The 19,091-nt window shown below is 36.4% G+C and overlaps 1 protein-coding gene across 1 annotated transcript; it reads left to right on the top strand.

The window, feature by feature from the left end:
- Nucleotides 1-7,028: 7,028 nt before the first annotated feature.
- LOC122041716 (5'-nucleotidase SurE-like) lies at nt 7,029-12,381 on the top strand. The gene is made up of 10 exons (XM_042601495.1): nt 7,029-7,512; nt 8,068-8,162; nt 8,430-8,497; nt 8,597-8,640; nt 8,768-8,845; nt 8,928-9,081; nt 11,255-11,401; nt 11,478-11,588; nt 11,774-11,839; nt 11,922-12,381. Exons 1-10 carry the CDS (start codon nt 7,199-7,201, stop codon nt 12,039-12,041), a joined length of 1,197 nt encoding a protein of 398 aa, XP_042457429.1. The 5' UTR covers nt 7,029-7,198; the 3' UTR covers nt 12,042-12,381.
- The last annotated feature ends 6,710 nt before the right edge of the window (nt 12,382-19,091 follow it).

The following is a 19,091-nucleotide window of genomic DNA, read 5'->3' as shown; positions in this document are numbered from 1 at the left end:
GTGTCAAAATTAGGATTTTGACATTTTGGGGCAATCTAGGATTAAATTTGAAGTTAGCCAAGTGGTTAAGGATACTTAGATAGGTAATCTATGTATATTTATTTATGCTAAATCTTGCCATGATTGTTTGCCCCCACATGTCATGACATCATGTTTAGTTTTATTATCATTTGAAATGTCATGATAATGCTTAGGCTAGTTTTTATGTCATGTTTATTTAAGTTTCAAACTTTATGCCATGACATCATTACTTTGGCACATGTTTTCATTTATGATACCATTTTATGTCATGTCATCATCTCTTGCATTAATAATCAATTGAATTGATTTAAGGATGAAAAACACATTTTGTTATTGAGATCAAATTTGTATTTAGAAAATGCATGAGACCTTAGTCTAAGATACCTAAACCCATATCTCACATTAAAATTGTCATGGATGTGTTTGATACACTTTAGATGTGTGTGAGATATTAGGATCATGAATTAGGATCAAGGTGCATAGTTCTTGTACCTAGATGAGCCTAATTCAAGAAATGGAGGATCATAGGGAAAGCTTGTGTACAAGTCATGTACATTTAGCCCTAAGATTATGGTCCTAAATTAAAAGGTTTAAAATCATTTTGAAATTGATTTGGAAAACCTTGATGAAGACATCTTAGTGATTGCATTCATCATTGAACATTGTGATACAAAGTTGAGTTAAACTTGAACTATTTCAAAGTTTTTGAACTTTGTATCAAAATTTGAAAATGGAAGTTATTTTCATCGAAAATTATTTTTCCATGATAATGTATGTTATGAGGAATGTATCCTTAAAATTTTACAATTTTTGAAATTTTCTGTGATTTTCTAGAGGTTTCGATTTGGGAGAAGAAATCGAAATCGATATCAACTTGTGGACCGATCGGAGGTTGCCGATCGATCCGAGAGATCTTGGATCGGTCCATGGCCGATCCGAGAATCTGATCGATGCGGTGACCGATCGATAAATGCTGATTTTTTTGTTTTGTCGAAATTTCATTTGGGAGTTAGTGTTTGGATTTCTAAAGGTTTGAAACTCTTCAAGACATTGTTGGTGCAATGGTCAGGGAGTTGACCTTTAGGGGAGTTTTACCTAATTGTCAAGGGAGTTGACTCTTGGGGAGTTTTACTCCTTAAGACTTTTGAGGATTAGTGACATAGGATTGTCACTAAGTTGATTGTTGAGTTTAGTATCAAGGGGGAAATTAAGAGTTTCAATGAAAGGTATGGGACTTTCATTAGGAGGAAACTCTTGACCTTGACTCTCTCTTTTTGATGTGTGTCAAAAAGGGGGAGAGTGTTGGAGAATGGAAGAATGTTCTAGATAATGTTCAAGGAAGAACATTGAAGAACATTGGGAAACCTAAGTTAGGTTATCGGATTAACCTAACTTGATTATGGTTTTGTCAAACATCAAAAAGGGGGAGATTGTTGGTGCAACCTTAGGTCAAGGTTGACCTGGTTGACCTGACTCGAGTTGTATTTTGATGTTTGACTTAGGAAGATTGATGGTGCAACCTTAGGTCAAGGTTGACCTAGTTAAGTTGTATTTTGATGTTTGACACTCGTGGAAGAGTTGTATTCTTGATATGGGACAAATGTTTGGGAGATTATTGGTGCAACGTAGGTTAAGGTTGACCTGGTTGACCTAATTCGGAAAAGAGTCCAAGTATGGAGACTTGGCAACGGAAAAAGTCCAAGCAGGGAACTTGACACTGGAAAAGTCCAAGCAGGGAGCTTGGCACGCGAAAAGTCCAAGCAGGGAGCTTGGCACGAGAGAAAGTCCTAACTGGGATGTTAGGCAGGTGGAAAGTCCTGGTGAGTGAAGCCAGGCAGTGGGAAAGTCCTAACTGGGATGTTAGGCAGTATGGAAAGTCCTGGTGAGTGAAGCCAGGAAGTGGGAAAGTCCTAACTGGGATGTTAGGCAGTTGGAAAGTCCTGGTGAGTGAAGCCAGGCAGTGAGAAAGTCCTAACTGGGATGTTAGGCAGTGTGGAAATCCTGGTGAGTGAAGCCAGGTGAAAGTCCTGGTGAGTGAAGCCAGGCAAGGGAAAGACCTAGTGAGTGAAGCTAGGCAGTTTGGAAGTCCTGATGAGTGAAGCCAGGCAAGGAAAATCCAGATGGGTCAAGGTTGACCAGACATCTGGTGAAAAGTCCAAGCAGGGAGCTTGGCACGGGAAAAGTCCAAGGATGGAGACTTGGCACGGAGAAGACCAAGTTGGAGACTTGGCACGGAAAGCCGGAGAGGGCTCGGTAGCTCGTTCTCTGGACTGTGGTCAGAGAGGGCTCGGTAGCTCGTTCTCTGGACCGGACGGAGTCGGAGAGGGCTCGGTAGCTCATTCTCGGACTAGGTCGAGAGGGCTCGGTAGCTCGTTCTCGGGACCATTTAGGGTTGAGGAGGCAGTCAGCGCTAGGGAAGAGGGTGCGACGGTGCCGACAACAATAGTCGGTTGGCAAAGATGGTAGAAGTAATCGGAGTGGCACCCGGCGATGAGTGGCATCGGAGATCAGAGCGGCGTCGGCTGTGGCAACCGGGAGCAGGGAGTCTGATCGGTCTCCACGACCGATCAGAGATGCAGCCACCTCTCTGGAAGAGAGGTGGGATCGGTCCGGGGACCGATCAGACTGGGGCCTGATCGATCCAGGTCCTAGCCGTTGCGTAGCAACGGCTAGTTTCTGCTGTGTCTTCTTCGCAGGTTATAAAAGGAGTTCAAGGATTTCTACAGTGCATTCTTGCTACTTCTTCTTTTACTCTAGAACTTCTGTTCTTCTGCTGCTGAAGCTTCTGCTTCAACTGAGCTTTGATTGAGCTCGCCTCCGAAGCTTCGCGTGAGCTTCCAGTCGTCGACTAGCTGCTGCGTTTGGGTTGTGAAGTTGCTGCTTCACCTCCAGTCGACAAGAAAGCAAGCAATTGGTAGAGTGCTATTGTATTCATATTGTATTGCTTTTCTTACTGTTCTTGTACTCTTTGTTTGCTGTTGCAAACGTTTGTGGCGAGGTTTCTCCACCCACAAGGAGTATATTGTATTAGCCGGTTCTCCGGGGGCTCATCCACCGACGGATTGACTGGACTCATCCACCTTACGGACACGCCGAGGAGTAGGAGCCCTAATCTCCGAACCTCGTTACATCCTTGTGTTAAGGTTTGGTTTTCTTCTCTTTCGTTTCTTTGTATTTTCCGCTGCGCTAACACGTTTTGTAGAAAGAAACGACGATTTGGGGTCGGCTATTCACACCCCCCTCTTTAGCCTCCGTACGAAGGATCCTAACAGTTAGGACTTTCCTAGTCAAGTCTCTTGTCAACCTTGACCTACTTGACTTGTATTCTCATCAACCTGGTTAATCCTTTAACCATCTCCATAACCGGACGATTGCTCCAGCAATCTCCTTATATTGGGACTTTCTCCTGCCTTGCTCCTCACTAGGACTTTCCAAATGCCTAACATCCAGTTAGGACTTTCCTATTCAAGTCTCTTGTCAATCTTGACCTACTTAACTTGTATTCTCATCAACCTGGTCAATCCTTTAACCATCTCCATAACCGGACGATTGCTCCAGCAATCTCCTTATATTGTCAAACATCAAAACTCAAATCCTGACTCAACTCAAGCTTAGTCAAACTGGTCAACCTTGACCTAGGGAAATTATCCTAACATAACTAATATTATCCTCGGAGATAAAGAATGATAGACTTATTATTATAGGATAATAGATGAATTTTAGATGGACTTATACTTTCAGAGAAGAAAATCTTCCTATCCTAGCCAATTTAACGGTGAATTATAAGTTAATTTTATGATTTATTATTCTTCATATAATTTAGGGATAAACGGTAAAGGAGACCTTTAAGGAACATAATCACATTTGCTACCATAATTAATATATGTTATAAAATTTTTTTATCATTTGATAAAAATTAAAGCATCGGTATAATAATAAAATTATCATCATGTCTTAAAAATAATTTATGTATAAAATAGGAGATACACTCTCCTTCTTCCTCCGACTCAAAATACAAATAAAAATCTCGAGAGTTGCAAGAAGAAATAAAGTATAAATAAATTTTAATTACTTTTTCTTTAATCTCTATCGTGATGAAATTTTGTCCATCATAAGCTTTCTCCTATGATGAACTAAATGAGATACTCTTTCTTTCAGAATGCATGTGCCTTTTTTTTGGACTTTCAATAAAGCTTACATGTTTGTATCATTGAGCTATCAATTACCTTTGTTATTTTAATATTGCCATTTATTTATTTATTTTATGTGTGATCATATGACTTATTTTTAACAAATATACTAAAAATAAAGAACCAAATGTATCATAAATAAAATCATTATTCTAAGTAAATAAATACTGTTGTTTTTATTATATATATGGATTTGTATGTATAGAAAAAAATAATGTTGTTTTTATGAAAAAAAACTATTTAAAACTAGTTTGTTTGTTTATAGATGAATTCAAAATTTATTTACAAATTATTTTTTATCCGCTCGAATTTGCAAAGAAATAGTTTGTTATCCTCAACTCTCTCATTGGAAAACTCATTAAGTTTGTGATCATGAGTCACTCCTCCCTAAAGCCGTCAGTTTAGACTGCCAATTTAGATTTCCTCCCTAAAACCGTCAATTTAGATTAGTCATGAAGTTGATCTGTCTTACAAAATAATTTAAACAGATTAAAATAAAATTTTATTAATCCAAATCAATCACACAGATCAATCCGTCTAGGCCTGTGATTCGTACGAGTCAACCCATGATAGATTTGGATTGACCCAGGTTGAGAAATACATATAAATTAAGTTTTATATTAATTTATTATCTTTTATTATTTTTATATAAATAATATTTTTTATATTTTTTATTTAAATAGTAATTTTCATCTACTATTTTGTGTCTATTAATATTTAAAATATTTATTTCCGGATAAATTTGATTGATGAAATTTTTTTAAATTAAAACATTGAAGATATATGTTTTTTAATACTTTTTTAATATTTTTGATGAGCTCATGAGTTAACTCAGTCAAGTCGTAACCCATTTTAGATTAGATTAAGTTGAAGATTTCCTAATTAGCTAAGATGAAAAATCGATCCATCTTATCTTGTCCTATCCCACCAAATGATTAACCCATCGTAGATCCATCCGTCCTATCATGAATTAATCCATCTGACAATCTACTCCTCCGACTTGACCGTAAATTAGCCGCTGTATTTTGTGGCAAGTCAACGAGGACAAAGTTCTCTAAGAAATGGGAGATGCAAACCTATCCACTTGAGAAGATGCCATCAACCTTTACTAAAGTGGTTGGTATGAAGTAGCCTTTTTACTCAAATGAATGCATCATGCAGGATATTAAAGGATAATAATAATAGTGTATGCCAATTAAAAAAATAAATAATAATAATAATAAAATTTATAAAGTAGTGTTTTCTATTTTAAAGGACTTTCTATTAGAAAAATATCGTATTCTAAATTTTCTTTCTTAATTTCTCTTTTTTACTTAACTATTCTCACATTATAGTAATTATTATAATTTTATAAAAAACTACTATAAGCATACTATAGTTTGAGTTTAAATAAATGTTTTTTTTATCATAATCATTAATTTCAATAAAAACTACTTCATATATTATCAGTTATACATAGACTCATAGAGCACTTTTAATAACCCAAGAGTAATTATGATTTAAATTATTTAAAGTAATTTTAATTAAAATTATAAAGATAAAAATTTCAAGAACATCCCCTGTTTTAATTAGGTTGGTCGAAAGAATCTTACTTTTAAATTTATTATCAAAAGGGAGTTGTAATTCCATACCTACTACAGCTATATAATTATAAAAATAAATTATCTATATTATAGTAGTTGTAATGCACAATCGTATAATATGATGCTATCTATATGGTTCATTCTCTCGATCATAAATTATGGTCCAGAAAATTTTGAATGACGATGTTATTAGTATTGATGAGAGTCGAAATATTATAACAATACAATATTAATCAGTATTGAATAAAGATTATATACCCGTATTATAGTAGTTATACATTACAACTGCTACAATATAATTTATTTATATTGATCAAATTTGAAGTATTTATATTGTAGCATCGTATATTACAGTAGCTACTAGTTTAGATTTTGTAACTGTTATAATAATAATAATAATAATAATAATAATAATAATAATAATAATAATAATAATAGAATGATACCTCCTTTGATAATAGATGACAAAGTAACGCCTTCTGTTTTTTATCCAAATTATAATTTTTATTGAATTTAAATAATCTTAATAAATTTGAAGCAATTTTCAGCCCCATTAAAATAGACTAGCATTTATAGCAATTTTGATTAGCATTATTTTTAATCATAGTAATTTAACTAAATTCATCACAGCAAAATATTAGGTGACGTTGGATTTAATGATGAAAATAATTATCAATATAAGTTTAATAGTAAAATAAAATAAGAATAGAAATAAAAATAAAATTTATCTATTTATATGAGTTTAAGTTGATAAATCTAAAAAATATTCTTAAATTATCACTATCAAATTCATAATCTAAACATTATTTTTTATTATTATTTTATTTCCCCATTTCTAAATCCATCATATCAAACATTCCCTAATAGAATAAATTTTTTATCAACATATAATACATGAATAATAAAAAAAGAAAATCAAACATAACCTTCCTCATGTCTTGACCATTTACACTAATAGTTAGTAGTCATCCATGATTTACCTCCTCCGTATTGTCACCCATGATTTATCTCCTCCGTGTTGGCCTAGGGACGAATTGACGCGGGCGTTGGGTCGAACGAATCGCCTTTTACCATATGGATAATAAAAAAAAGGCATATTTATATTTTTTCCCATATATTTTTTAAAATAAAATTGTTGTAACAGTTTGCTTAATAAATCGAGTGGTAACTTTGACCGTTTCCCCCTTCCTTGTTTTTTTTCTTCTAAAATCCGTTTCGCTATCGTCACGTCCTCCTTTTTCTGTTTCTTCGCCACCAAAGCTTGACTCGGTTCTACGGCCCAAACCAATCCCTATCCGCGCTCTCCTCTCCCCCTTCCCTTCAGAATCTCTCTTCTTCTTCTTCTTCTTCGTCGTCGCCGTCGACCTTGCTATCGCACGGCTGATCGCTTTGGGGGGAGCTCCAATGACGGATCCGGATTCCGCAAAGAGTAACCATTTGCCCCCAAACCTTGTAGCCAACCTCCAGAGCGTCCTCATCGGAAGAAGGGCTGCTGGAGGAGGCGACGCTGATTCCAAGCCTGCGGCGGAGGAGGATCCCCAAATCGCCTCCTCTGCCGACGCGTCCCAAGCCGAGGAGGCGGCCGTTGACGATGGGTTGAAGAAGCCCATCGTTCTCGTGACCAATGCTGACGGGATCGGCTCCCCTGGCATCACATTTCTCGTGGAAGCCCTAGTGAGCGAGGGGCAGTGCGCGGTCCACGTCTGTGCTCCCGATTCGTGAGTTTTCCTCTCTCTCTCTCTCTCTTTTCCCCTGCTAAATTGCAGATTTGACAATCCATTTATTGGATACAGCTTGGTTGTCGATTGGAGCTTGTATTGAGTTTTTCTCTAAAGATTGATAATTTGTTTTGATTGACGACGTGCCTGTTTCTTTTGTGTCTCGCCTGTGTGATTTCCGACTTTAGCTTTGCACTGTGGGTTCTTTTCCTGATTCCCAATTGTTTCAGTAGTTTCATGGAAAAGTGTATATCCGCGTAATCTGTTCTTTGATCCTCCATAGAGATTTTTTGTTCGTTATTGATTTGGTCCTGAGGCTTTGTTTGTTTTCTCTTTTCGGTTGGGCAGGCAGTACCTTGCCATTTTGGTAGCGAAATTATTCTTTCTGAATTGTCTTGTTCCTTTTTTGAGTTTGGTTTATTCGACTACCTGTTCATTTTAGAAATATATATCTATATATAGATTTGTTGATTAACCAAAATAATAATATTAAGACGCCGAAGATACAATAGCTGCATTGCTCATTCGCATTTTAATAGTTCTGTTTTATTGAAGGGACAAGTCTCTATCCAGTCATGCAATTACCCTTTATCAAACAGTTGCAGCAGCATCTGCCGAGATTAAAGGTGCCTCAGCCTTTGAGATTACAGGTATCTAATATTCAATCATGGTTTTTTTAAACAAAAAATTTCTTCCATTACTACAGTTTGTATAATTTATTGTTGCAAAGCATGATTAAACTTAATTAGACTGATAGTTTTGTTGTTGTTGGTGGTGGTGTCCGTTAGATGAGCAGTTGTGTGGGAAAATATCATTTAATAATTTGTATCTTTCTAATGTCGGAAATTTGCCTTAAAGAAAACCAACAAGAAAATGATTATTGAACAATAATAAAGGAAGTTAACTTACATGGACAGGTACTCCTGCTGATTGCGTCTCTTTAGCTTTATCTGGTGCACTATACTCATGGTCGAAGCCTGCACTGGTAAATTAGAGGCTCAAGCTTTGTGCAGTAGAGATACATTCTTTCGTTTTTATTGTTGTTATATTTTGAAATTGTATTATCACATAGTTCATTTATTAGGTTATTAGTGGAATTAACAAGGGATCAAATTGTGGTTATCATTGGTGAGTAATTTCTCATTCATAGATGTTTCTTGTGTTTTAAACTCAAATTCTTTTTTTTTCTAGTCTCTAGCATAAAATCATTTGAATTTACTTTCAAATACATAGTTAACTTGTAGATTTTATGCAGCTTTTATTCAGGCGCTGTTGCCAGCGCTAGAGAGGCTCTGTTAAGTGGAGTGCCTTCTCTTGTATTTTCCTTAGATTGGTAAAATTTTCACTTTTCATTTAAATGCCCTTGCTTCAATTGTCGTTGAAATTTACCTGTTGGAGTTTATGTTTCTTATTAGGAAGAAGGATGAGAGTAAAGAAACTGATTTCAAGGATGCTGCTGATGCTTGTTTGCCACTGATCAATGCAGCCCTGAGGGACATTAATAAAGGCATTTTCCCAAAAAGTTGTCTGCTTAACATAGAAATACCCACTAGTCCATCTGCCAACAAGGTTTCTTCCAGATAGATTAAGCCTCTCATTACTATTGTTCTGTTCTGTCTTTTTTTGTAGGTGTATAACTCAAACTTGATGCTAAATACATGTAAGCATATCTTCTTCTTTAGTATATTTGGCCTTCATGTGTTTTAAGTACTTACCTTTTCTGAAAAAGGAGAAAATTGAATGATCGAATGAAGAAAACACTTACATGTAGTACATCTCAGTCTGTACCACTTTTCTTTTCAATAAAATTCATTGATTTTAGTTTGCATTAATAGTCTTGGTATCCATCTGCTTTCACAGTTTCCATTGTAATTAAGTGCACTAACTCCAAATGCTTTTTTATAGTTGACCAATACTTTGTGGGCATTTCAAAATCTTTGCTGGACAGTTTTTATTGTAATTAAGCACAGTAACTTCAATTATTTTTTTTTTAATTGTTGGTCAATACTTTGTGAACAATTTAAGATCTTTGCTGGACATCTATAAGAGAAGTGGCTTTGTAGTTCATCTTTAAAAGTTAAATTTTTTCAAATGCAAAGTGCTATTGATTCATAATCTTTAATATTGTACAGCAACATGGATCTCTCATAGTCAACACACATGGATAGTGTTGAAAGCAATTGCAAATGCATGACCCTTATTTGGATTTGTGCTGATCTTTAAATTTAGCAAGCATTGAGTTGTCAGCAAAGAGCTGAATTTTCTTGTTGCATCCATGCTAATCATGGATCGATCGAAGTGTTATAACATAAGATTTACATCTGATAAACATTGACTTGGCTGTTCTATTGAATTGCAAAATTTATCTTTATCTAAATACACAATTTGTCACAAGATTGTTTATAGTTTGTCACGGTACACACTTAGGCTTCTTTATCAAATATTAATTGACAACCTTGAATTTTCTTTTTGTTAGGACCTCTTAATTTGGTTGGAAGATGTTTGAGAAGTAAAGTGATGCTTAAAGGAATGGCTATCTGGATGAATGTTCAAATTATAGTTCTTGTTTGTCAGCAACGATACTTACATGTAGTTGAGTAGGATTTATATGAAGGAAATTGGACGCTTGAAGATTTTACAAGGCCATTCAACCTACGAGGATTAGTTAACTCTTGATATCCACTAACTTGCTTTTGCCATGCTAAGTGACTGTTCCTTGTGTGCTAGCACGTGCATCCTGTACATGCTAATGGATTATAGTTTATTTATCAAAAATGGAAGATTGCTCATCATAAATAATCACTATCTGAGCATACCAGGCAAGGAACTAGGAATTCGCCTTTGTTTTTAGTTAATGGAGTATATTTTCAGTTATCCAAAATGGTACTTCAATCTAAGGTTTGAAGTCTTGTTCTGTGTTGGGATTTTGATTCTCAGTTGGAGTTAGATGCGCTGATGGTGCTGCTCACCATATCAAGGTGGTGCTTGTCAGCACTGATCAGGAGAAAAAGTTGAGGGAAGAAGAAAAAAAGGGGTAGGGAGAGAGAGGAGAAACCTGGTCATTGCAAACTGACAAAGCTGTTTGCAGTGGAACCCTAGCTTGTAGGAGGAGAGGAGGAAGAAAAACCTACCTAGAAGTTTGCTGGAGCTGTCGCTGCTGAAATCATTGCCGAGAGCCTCTCCTGGAGATTCCCAGGCATGCTACATCTTTACTGATGGTGGCTCTTGAGATGCGTAAGCAGAATATGATGTCTGATCTGTATCAGACGAGATTAGAAGATGATTTAATGCTGTGGTTCATTCATCACGATCACAGTCAATTTAAACCATACAAGGAACTAGGAACTCTTTTATGTTCCATTTCTATGTGCTGCAAGAGCACCTTTTCTCAAAATGCACATTCTCTGAGTGTTAGTTGTGGTCTTGGTCTCTTTGATTTTCATTTTATTACCTTTTGCTACTTGATACTTGTTTCCTTCCTAGTATTTCAGTCTATAAATCTCCCTGACCAAGGAGTGAAAAGCTTTTCATTTGTATGCTATTTCAGTAGTGAGTTGATTGTGTACTAATTTTGATTGAAATAGCCTAAATTAAAGAGGCAAGTGGAAAGTGCACCATCCAATAGTACTTAGTGTGTGCTTGAATTGTTACTCAATGAGGACATATACACATTTATCTTGTTCTTTGCAATTTTTAGCTTCCTTGTACTTCCTCAAGGTTCTATTTTTTTCATGTACGACAGGGCTTTAAACTAACCAGGCAGAGCCTCTGGAAATACGCTCCAAGCTGGCAAGGCGTCTCAGCAAATAGGCAACCTGGGCAGTTCATGTCTATGCATCAAAGTCTTGGTATCCAGCTTGCGCAGCTCGGCCGAGATGCCTCTGCTGCTGTCAGTATATCTCCTTCATCTTTTTGCACTATTGGACGGGGATTTTCATGATTTATGATGGATTGGTACTTTCCAGGGAGCGGCACGTCGCATTGGTACTCAAAGGAAACTTGTAGAAGTAGAATCAGTTGCAACTACTGGAAAAACTGAGCAGAAAGAAGTGGTGAAGAAGTACTTCCGGCTAGAGGTAATGTTGTTTCGTTAAGTTATAATGTAAGTACATCATAATAGCTGATCATAAAAATTTTGTGCTGAACTTTTTCCTTAAGAGTATGCCCTGCAGAAAGAAGTGGCGAAGCTTTATTTTTGGGTTCTAAGATTATGATCATGTTGCTTTCATAGAGCACAGAGTCAATTTTCTTTTGTTTGCAGTTTGTTGATAAGGAGCAAGAAGCCAAGGACGAAGATTACGATTTTAGAGCCCTGGAGAACGGATATGTGAGTCTTGCTGCCTTCCACATCACTCCATACAATTTAATGCTTCTAGTAGCTAACATTTCACTTTCCCCGCATGGTTCAGATCGCAGTTACTCCCATATCTTTAGAATTGCAAATGGAATCTGAGATCCAAGCATCTGCTTCTAACTGGTTCGCAACAGCTCTAGAAAGAGGTGAAGAGGCTACTGAGGCCGATGCTTAGCTTCTGACTCGTCTACTGTTTTTTTGATGGAAAGTTTTGTGTTAGTTCCAGTTTGTGCTGGCTCTTGAACATTCAATTGTGCTCGTCCATTGCTTGTTGTTGTTGTGTTTGGAAAAACCCGTGCCTGACCCACCCATTCTATTATTAGCAATAGTGGTGTCCGCGACATGTGGTGCAGTATTCGCCACTTTCTTGATTCCGGTTTCCTTGTTGAGATAGTGGCGGCTGATTTGTAGTTGAATCGTGTCTGAGTTGATTTGTCTAGATTGGAGAATGACATATTTATTGGATTTGCTCTCACTATTGATTTGAATTAATGGCCATTTTATTTGTTTTATTATACTCTTGTAACAGAAGGTGAAATTTTCATAGTGAATTTTTATTGTAGGTATCAAATAGTCCACAATGTGTTTTTTTTTTTTTTTGATAATTCAGGACTTCGTCTGATTAATCTATATAGATGGTATTCTTTTTTATTTTTTTTTTGGTTAGCCCTATTTCTCAGTGGGAATGTTAAGTAAATTAAATTGATGAATTTTTCTGTTTAAAAAATCTTGTGATTTTTCTGAAAGTTCATATTTCGTCTAAGTCGTTTATCAAGGATGCATAGTTCTTTTTCTAGTGTTTAGTTTCTTCCAATGAACATTATCTGTAAATGAACTAACAGTTGAATTGTAGCCTCGGTGATTTTTAGGTTTTTGGCTGATAACCTATTTTACTTAGCACAGGTCGTAGTTCTGAATATTATTTTTCCTTATACAGTTATCATTCACAACATCGGTACTTGGATAAAAGACCGAGGAAGATCCAAAAGGCTAGATTCAAGAAGAAAATAGAGCCTTACTGTGACCAAGAAAAAGTTTTACGCCGCCATAAAAAAATTGTACATCCAAATTTCTAAGAAAAAGTACACACATGAAAGGATAGTATAGAAGGAAATTTATAAGAAAATTACATGAGAAGAAGACGGAAAGAAGTTATACTTAGAATGCTTATAGAAAAACCTTGCACACTAGCACTTGCACACGCTACTCGCTTTATAGAGGAAACTGTTAGGATCTTGAGCGCAAAAATAATACATGCACAGTGAAATAAATAATAAGATTTTTTCTAGAAGATTCATGCAAAAAAAATCATATACTAGTTGAATTGAGAATTCTATTTTTGTTACGTAAATACAAACTTCCAACAGTAATTTTATCCTTGGTGGATCTTATCACGATCAAATATTCGCGCCTCTTTCGGTATCCACACGAACACATTCCGTCCGTCTCACGAATTCACAAAGTTGGAGAAGAAGAACCACCTAAGGTTATGCTAGTAACCAACAAAGTAAGTCTCAACCAAGGAGGAAGAAGAAGGCGAAGACAAACAAGAAGCCCAAGTATCATTCACGAAAATGAATCAAAAAAATTGTTCTGTAGTCATCCAAAAATATCAAAGGTTTTTGACTTTTGGTCTTCCTTTGATTAATGATCCATTATCCCTATTAATGGACATTAACTTTCTTAAGTGATTGAGTCTAATCCAATGAATCTGAGTCGAATCTAATAAGCTAATGATTGAATTCATTTGAGTCTAACTCAATGAGTCTAATTCATATTAGACTTAATCCTTTAGCCTTAGGGTCTATCATATTTTAGTCAAATTAAAATAGACCCGTCTTCAAATCAACATGTTCTTTGTGTGTGACCCAATAAGCTCTCGTAATGTTAATAATGTATCTAAAATTTGTTGGTCCAAGGTAGGTCGGAGGGAGGGGAGGTGAACTGGTTGTTAAGAAAAACTTGGTTACAACTGGGGAGATTGTTAATCCAAGGCAAGTAAACGTACTAAAAATCTCCTTCTTTGAAGATGGATAAGTCTCTTACACTCATTGGAAGCTCAGAAAGTAATTAGGAAATGAATACGATAGTTATTTCCTATTTCCTAGGTTCAGGGATTTTTTTATAGCCCTTGGAAAATCTTATCCGTGGCTAGAAGGCGCCTTTCACAGAGGTGGAAGGTGCCTCCAGCGAGGCGCAGTGGATAAAAATTTATCCACTGCCAACGACAAAATCTACCAGTTAGAAGGCACCTTCCAGGCTGGTTGAAGGCGCCTTCAGCCCAACTGAAGGCACCTTCTTCCTGAAGGTCACGGAGGCGGCTTCAACTCCTGTTGAAGACGCCTCCAACAACTCCATAGCTCCATTTTAGCTCATCCGCTGCTCCGATCGTCTGGGTGATTTCGACCAACCGAAATAGGGCTCACCTGAACCTAACTTTCAGCCTTCTCCTCGAGCAGGCTTCTACTCCGGCTTCTCGTCCCTTGAACGTCACACACGTCCTTCTCGTCCACCGATGTACTCTTCCACAACACCTCGTCCCTCGGATGCACCGAGCCCGTCAGCTCTCTTCCCGTAACATCATTCTTCCTAGCTGCGACTTCCGCTCGACTTCTTGTGTTCCTAAGCTTCTGTACACTTAGACACAAAGGTTAAACACTAACATGACCTAACATAACTTGGTTGATCATATCAAAACTACCACGGGGTACCAACAAAATCATTTTAGATACATAAGCAATGAATGACATCTAGCAATGCATTATTGCTACCCAAGTGACAAGCATGTCAAGAGCCGACCTAACCTTTCTATGTCTATTATCTTGCATAACTCAGTCCTTCTGTCCTTAATATCTAGATTGATCAATGAGGTATAAACCATATAATCCTCTTATCAATCTTTGTATTTCTTGATCCCTAAGTAGACACACTCAATCAAATAAGCTCAATATCTTATATTGACTAATTTAAACATGACCATGCTTTCTTGTATCCTACTTAATCAAGAGGCCCATATATATTACTTCTGTTATATGGAAGAGATAGATCTCATCTACATCACTTATATCTCTCCGCATAATTTATTACATACCCAGTGATCGACTTTATAGTTCACCTTGTTACATGTGACGTTTACTGATACCGAAGTATATAACTCCTTATATAGGAAACCATAATGATTTCAGGTCTAAGGACTATTCATACCAATAGTAATTATGAGAATGCTTATGATACTCATATAATGGATCTATGAAAGATCTCATTATGGGTCAATTCAATACATATTCTCTAATATATACCTATATGTCAACGTGATATCTCATATCCATGACTTGTAGGGTTAAGTTATCAATTGACCTACATACTAGTCTCAATGTATTAATATTGTTTTTGCAAATTAATACTTGACCAGAAATAGTTAAGAGTAGTATCTATATATATATCTACAGGCTCCCAATATCAATTTAACCAATTGATATGCTGTAGACTAGAATTTACTATCCTAGAATATTATTATACATATTTATCTGGCATAGATCTGAAGTAAATATAATAATCATAACTTTTATCTTTTATTAATGAAATATGATACAATATGGCCTAAGTCAATCAACTTTTTGATTGGCTCTTAAGGCTTACACTAACAAAAACTTACTAGCTTTGGCTATGAAGTTTCTTCGAAATGAAGTAAGTTAGTGGAGAATGAAGTTATTGGATTGTGACGCATGTGAGAGGGGGGGGGGGGGGGGGGGGGAATCACGTGGTTTTTTAAAAATATGTTTTCTTTTAAAAATTAAAAGTAGAGTACGCATCGGAAAACAAAAAAAACCAAGACACAAGAAAACACAAGTTTTTTTAACTTGGTTCGGAGTCTTCGGCAACTCCTACTCCAAGGCCCAGGTCCCGCTGACCTATCGATGGACAATCCACTAAAACCTCTTCCAGTACCCCAGGAAGAGAGAATCGAGTACAAAAAGATTAAGTCAAGTGCAACACACTACACTTACCCTTTTATAGTAATTAAGTACAAAAAGTTACCAACACTGTTATAGATAAAAATTAGAGCTCTTCTTGTGTTGATGTTTGTCTGTCGGGCGCGATCTAAACTTCTCGGATCAGTCGTCGAGCTCAGTAGCTTCGTAGTAGAGTCGTAGCAGCAATTGGGAGCAGTCGGAGGTTTGAATGAACGCACAGTAGCTCGAATGTAGTTGTTGTATAAGTGCCTACTCAAAACTACCTTATAAAGGGATTGGAGGGCGCCTCCCATAAGCATGGAAGGCGCCTCCAATAAGGCACAACTTATCTCGAGCAAACCGACACTTATCTGCGACTATGTCAAAATCTATCCTGCGGAAGGCGCCTTCCATAGCCATGGAAGACGCCTTCTATGAACAGTACTAAGACGCCTTCCATAGCCATGGAAGGCGCCTTCGGGTACTGTTCACCCGAAGGTAGACTTGCTTTCTTGCTTGCTCTGCAGCAAATGTGTTAGTCCAAATACCCTGCAAGACAAGTGTTAGCACAAATATGATAAATAGAGTAATTAGTTCCTGTTCTCCCAAGTCTAGGAACTGGTCAAGGTCTCAGCTTAGAGATCCCAAATGGACCTAAACTGGATCGACGTCTACTGTCTCTCAACTGGGATGCATCCTCACAGTCACTCCCCTCTAGTGACTTACCTTTACTTACCTTTTGTCAGACATCTGGATAGTCCGTCGACCAGTCTGAACTTCGTGCCAGCTATCCGGTCAGCCCGTCGACCTAGCTGAACTTTCCTATAATACTGAGCTAACACAATAGATAAAATGGTAAAGTAAAACAGTGTTAACATAATTCAAGTATAACATAGGGTTATCTCCCCCTAGGGTTACCTAGCTTCACTCACTAGGACTTCCATTGCCTGACTTCACTCACCATAACTTCCTCCACGTAACTTCACTCGCTAGGACCTGGCTTCACTCACCAAGACTTCCTCCACCAAGCTTCACTTGCTAGGGCCCAGTTTCACTCATCAGGATTTCCACCACTTAGCTTCACTCACTAGGGTCTGACTTCACTCACCAGGAATTCCACCACCTAACTTCACTCACTAATGCCTGACTTCACTCACCAGGACTTCCACTTTGCCTAACATCCAGTTAGGACATCTCCTTGCAAGTCATCTAGTCCTAACTAAACTACTCTCTTTCAAACATCAAGTCCTATTTGGATTAACCCTTGGTCAAACTGACCAGACTTGGGTGCATTGTCAAATATCGAAACCCTAAAGGTCAATTGCACCAACAGAAGTGTCCGCTTAGTAAAGTAGGTTGAGTGGAGAATAAAGTGTCCACTTAGTAAAGTAGGTTGAGTGGAGAATATAGTATCCATTGAGCATGAGCATCTTTCAGCTAAGTAGTGTTTTTCTTCGTTATGACTTTTGTCTTGTGTTTGTGATGACATTAGTGCCTATGTCTCCATCATATTGTCAATATTTTGTTCACCAACCGAGTCTAGTGACGAGGCTTGGGAGTTAGTGACTCTATGTGCATAAGCAATCCTGGCTAAGTAGGCAAGCCAGTAGGCATTGGCTTGTCTTGTTGAGCTAGCTAATTTCTTAGACATCCATCGTTCATTCTTCTTTTTGTAATGGAGGCATAAAATATTATGCTATGTAGTAAAGTGAAATGGGAAGAATATAGTTTCTATATCTCGAGGCCCGTGGATCTTTTTTGTATAAGTTTTTCCAACAAGAAGATAAGAGTTTATTAGGAGTGATTTAGATATCTTTAAATCTATCGGCCATGCACTTTTGAAACTAAACTGATCGATGATTGTTGGTTGCAAAAGATTGTGTTACTGGTCTTCAGAAGATCAGCTCCTTATTATGCTCATGTCATCAAATATCATCGTGATATACTATATTGAACCTTTTTTTTTTTAAACTTGTTCCCGCCTTGAGAAATGATGTCGAAGCCTCATTGTAAACGATAAAACGATGATACTCACTATTCAATGCCACAAATGAGTTCATGGGACTCCTCTATGTCGGACAAAATTAAATTTATAATTTTTAAAATACCCTAGGTCTATCAGCCAGTTCCATCCCAAAAGTGACTAATAGACCTAGAGATGCCAAAATCACTCTAAACAAACTTGTATGTGTTCTACTCAATCTCCTTATTACACTCATACCATCAAACACCATCGCGATATACTATATTAAAATTAGCAATCTTTTCAACTCGATTTAAGTTTTATAAATGATGGCAAAAACACATTGTAATGGTTACGATAATTATACTCACTAACCAATACCACAAATGAATTCCTTGGACTTCCATTATTATAAAGATATTAAATTTTTAATTTTTTGAATAACGAAGGTCCATCAATTAGTTTCATGCAAAGATAGCTGATGGATCTAGAGATCTCAGAATAATTTCAAACAAAGATCTATGTATTCTTTTAACGCTCCTGAATATATCCATGTCCTCAAACAACAATGTGATATACTATATTAAGAGTAGTAATTTTTTCAATTTGATTAAAGCATGAGAAATGTTATCAAAAGCTCATTATTAGAGCCACGACGATCATACTCACTATTGACACCATAAATGAGTTCATTAATATGTCAAAACCAAGACCATTTTACAAAAGGACTCATCTAATAGTTTCTCAAATATCAATTTACAATAAGAATTTGAAACTAGCACAGATTGAGATAAGATATTTCTCAAATAAAAGAACAAGATTATTGTATAACATACCAAATATCAATTTACAATAGACAAATAACAATAGATCTCAAGTTGATAGTTTCATTTTCTTTCACACAACAATAGTACATCTTATATATAACATGCGTATTATTCTCAATGAAATGCATGTTTGAACAACGTTTAACATTTTGTTTTGCAATTTTCCTTTTTATATTTTAGTTTCTTGTCTGAATAGAAACAATAAGGTAATTTAAAATCCACTTTCAATCCTTTCTTTCTCTGTTCAATGTCTATGAACTTGAACAAAACAACTAGTTTAATGAAGTATACGACTGATTAACTTCTTGTTATCTTGATTCCAAATCTCTTATTTTAGATCCTTTCATTATCCTTAGTCTTTTACAAGAAGAAATAAATATTCTGCAAATAATAATTAAAGAACTTCCTATTAATTCAGAAGAAAAAGGAATAGAGCAAATTTAATGCTATTATAATTATAAAAAAAATAATCTCGTACAAGG

Source organism: Zingiber officinale, chromosome 2A (genome assembly GCF_018446385.1).
Source record: "Zingiber officinale cultivar Zhangliang chromosome 2A, Zo_v1.1, whole genome shotgun sequence".
Taxonomy (NCBI): domain Eukaryota; kingdom Viridiplantae; phylum Streptophyta; class Magnoliopsida; order Zingiberales; family Zingiberaceae; genus Zingiber; species Zingiber officinale.
The sequence above is the reverse complement of the archived record's forward strand: the minus strand, read 5'-3'. Positions and strand labels throughout refer to the sequence as shown.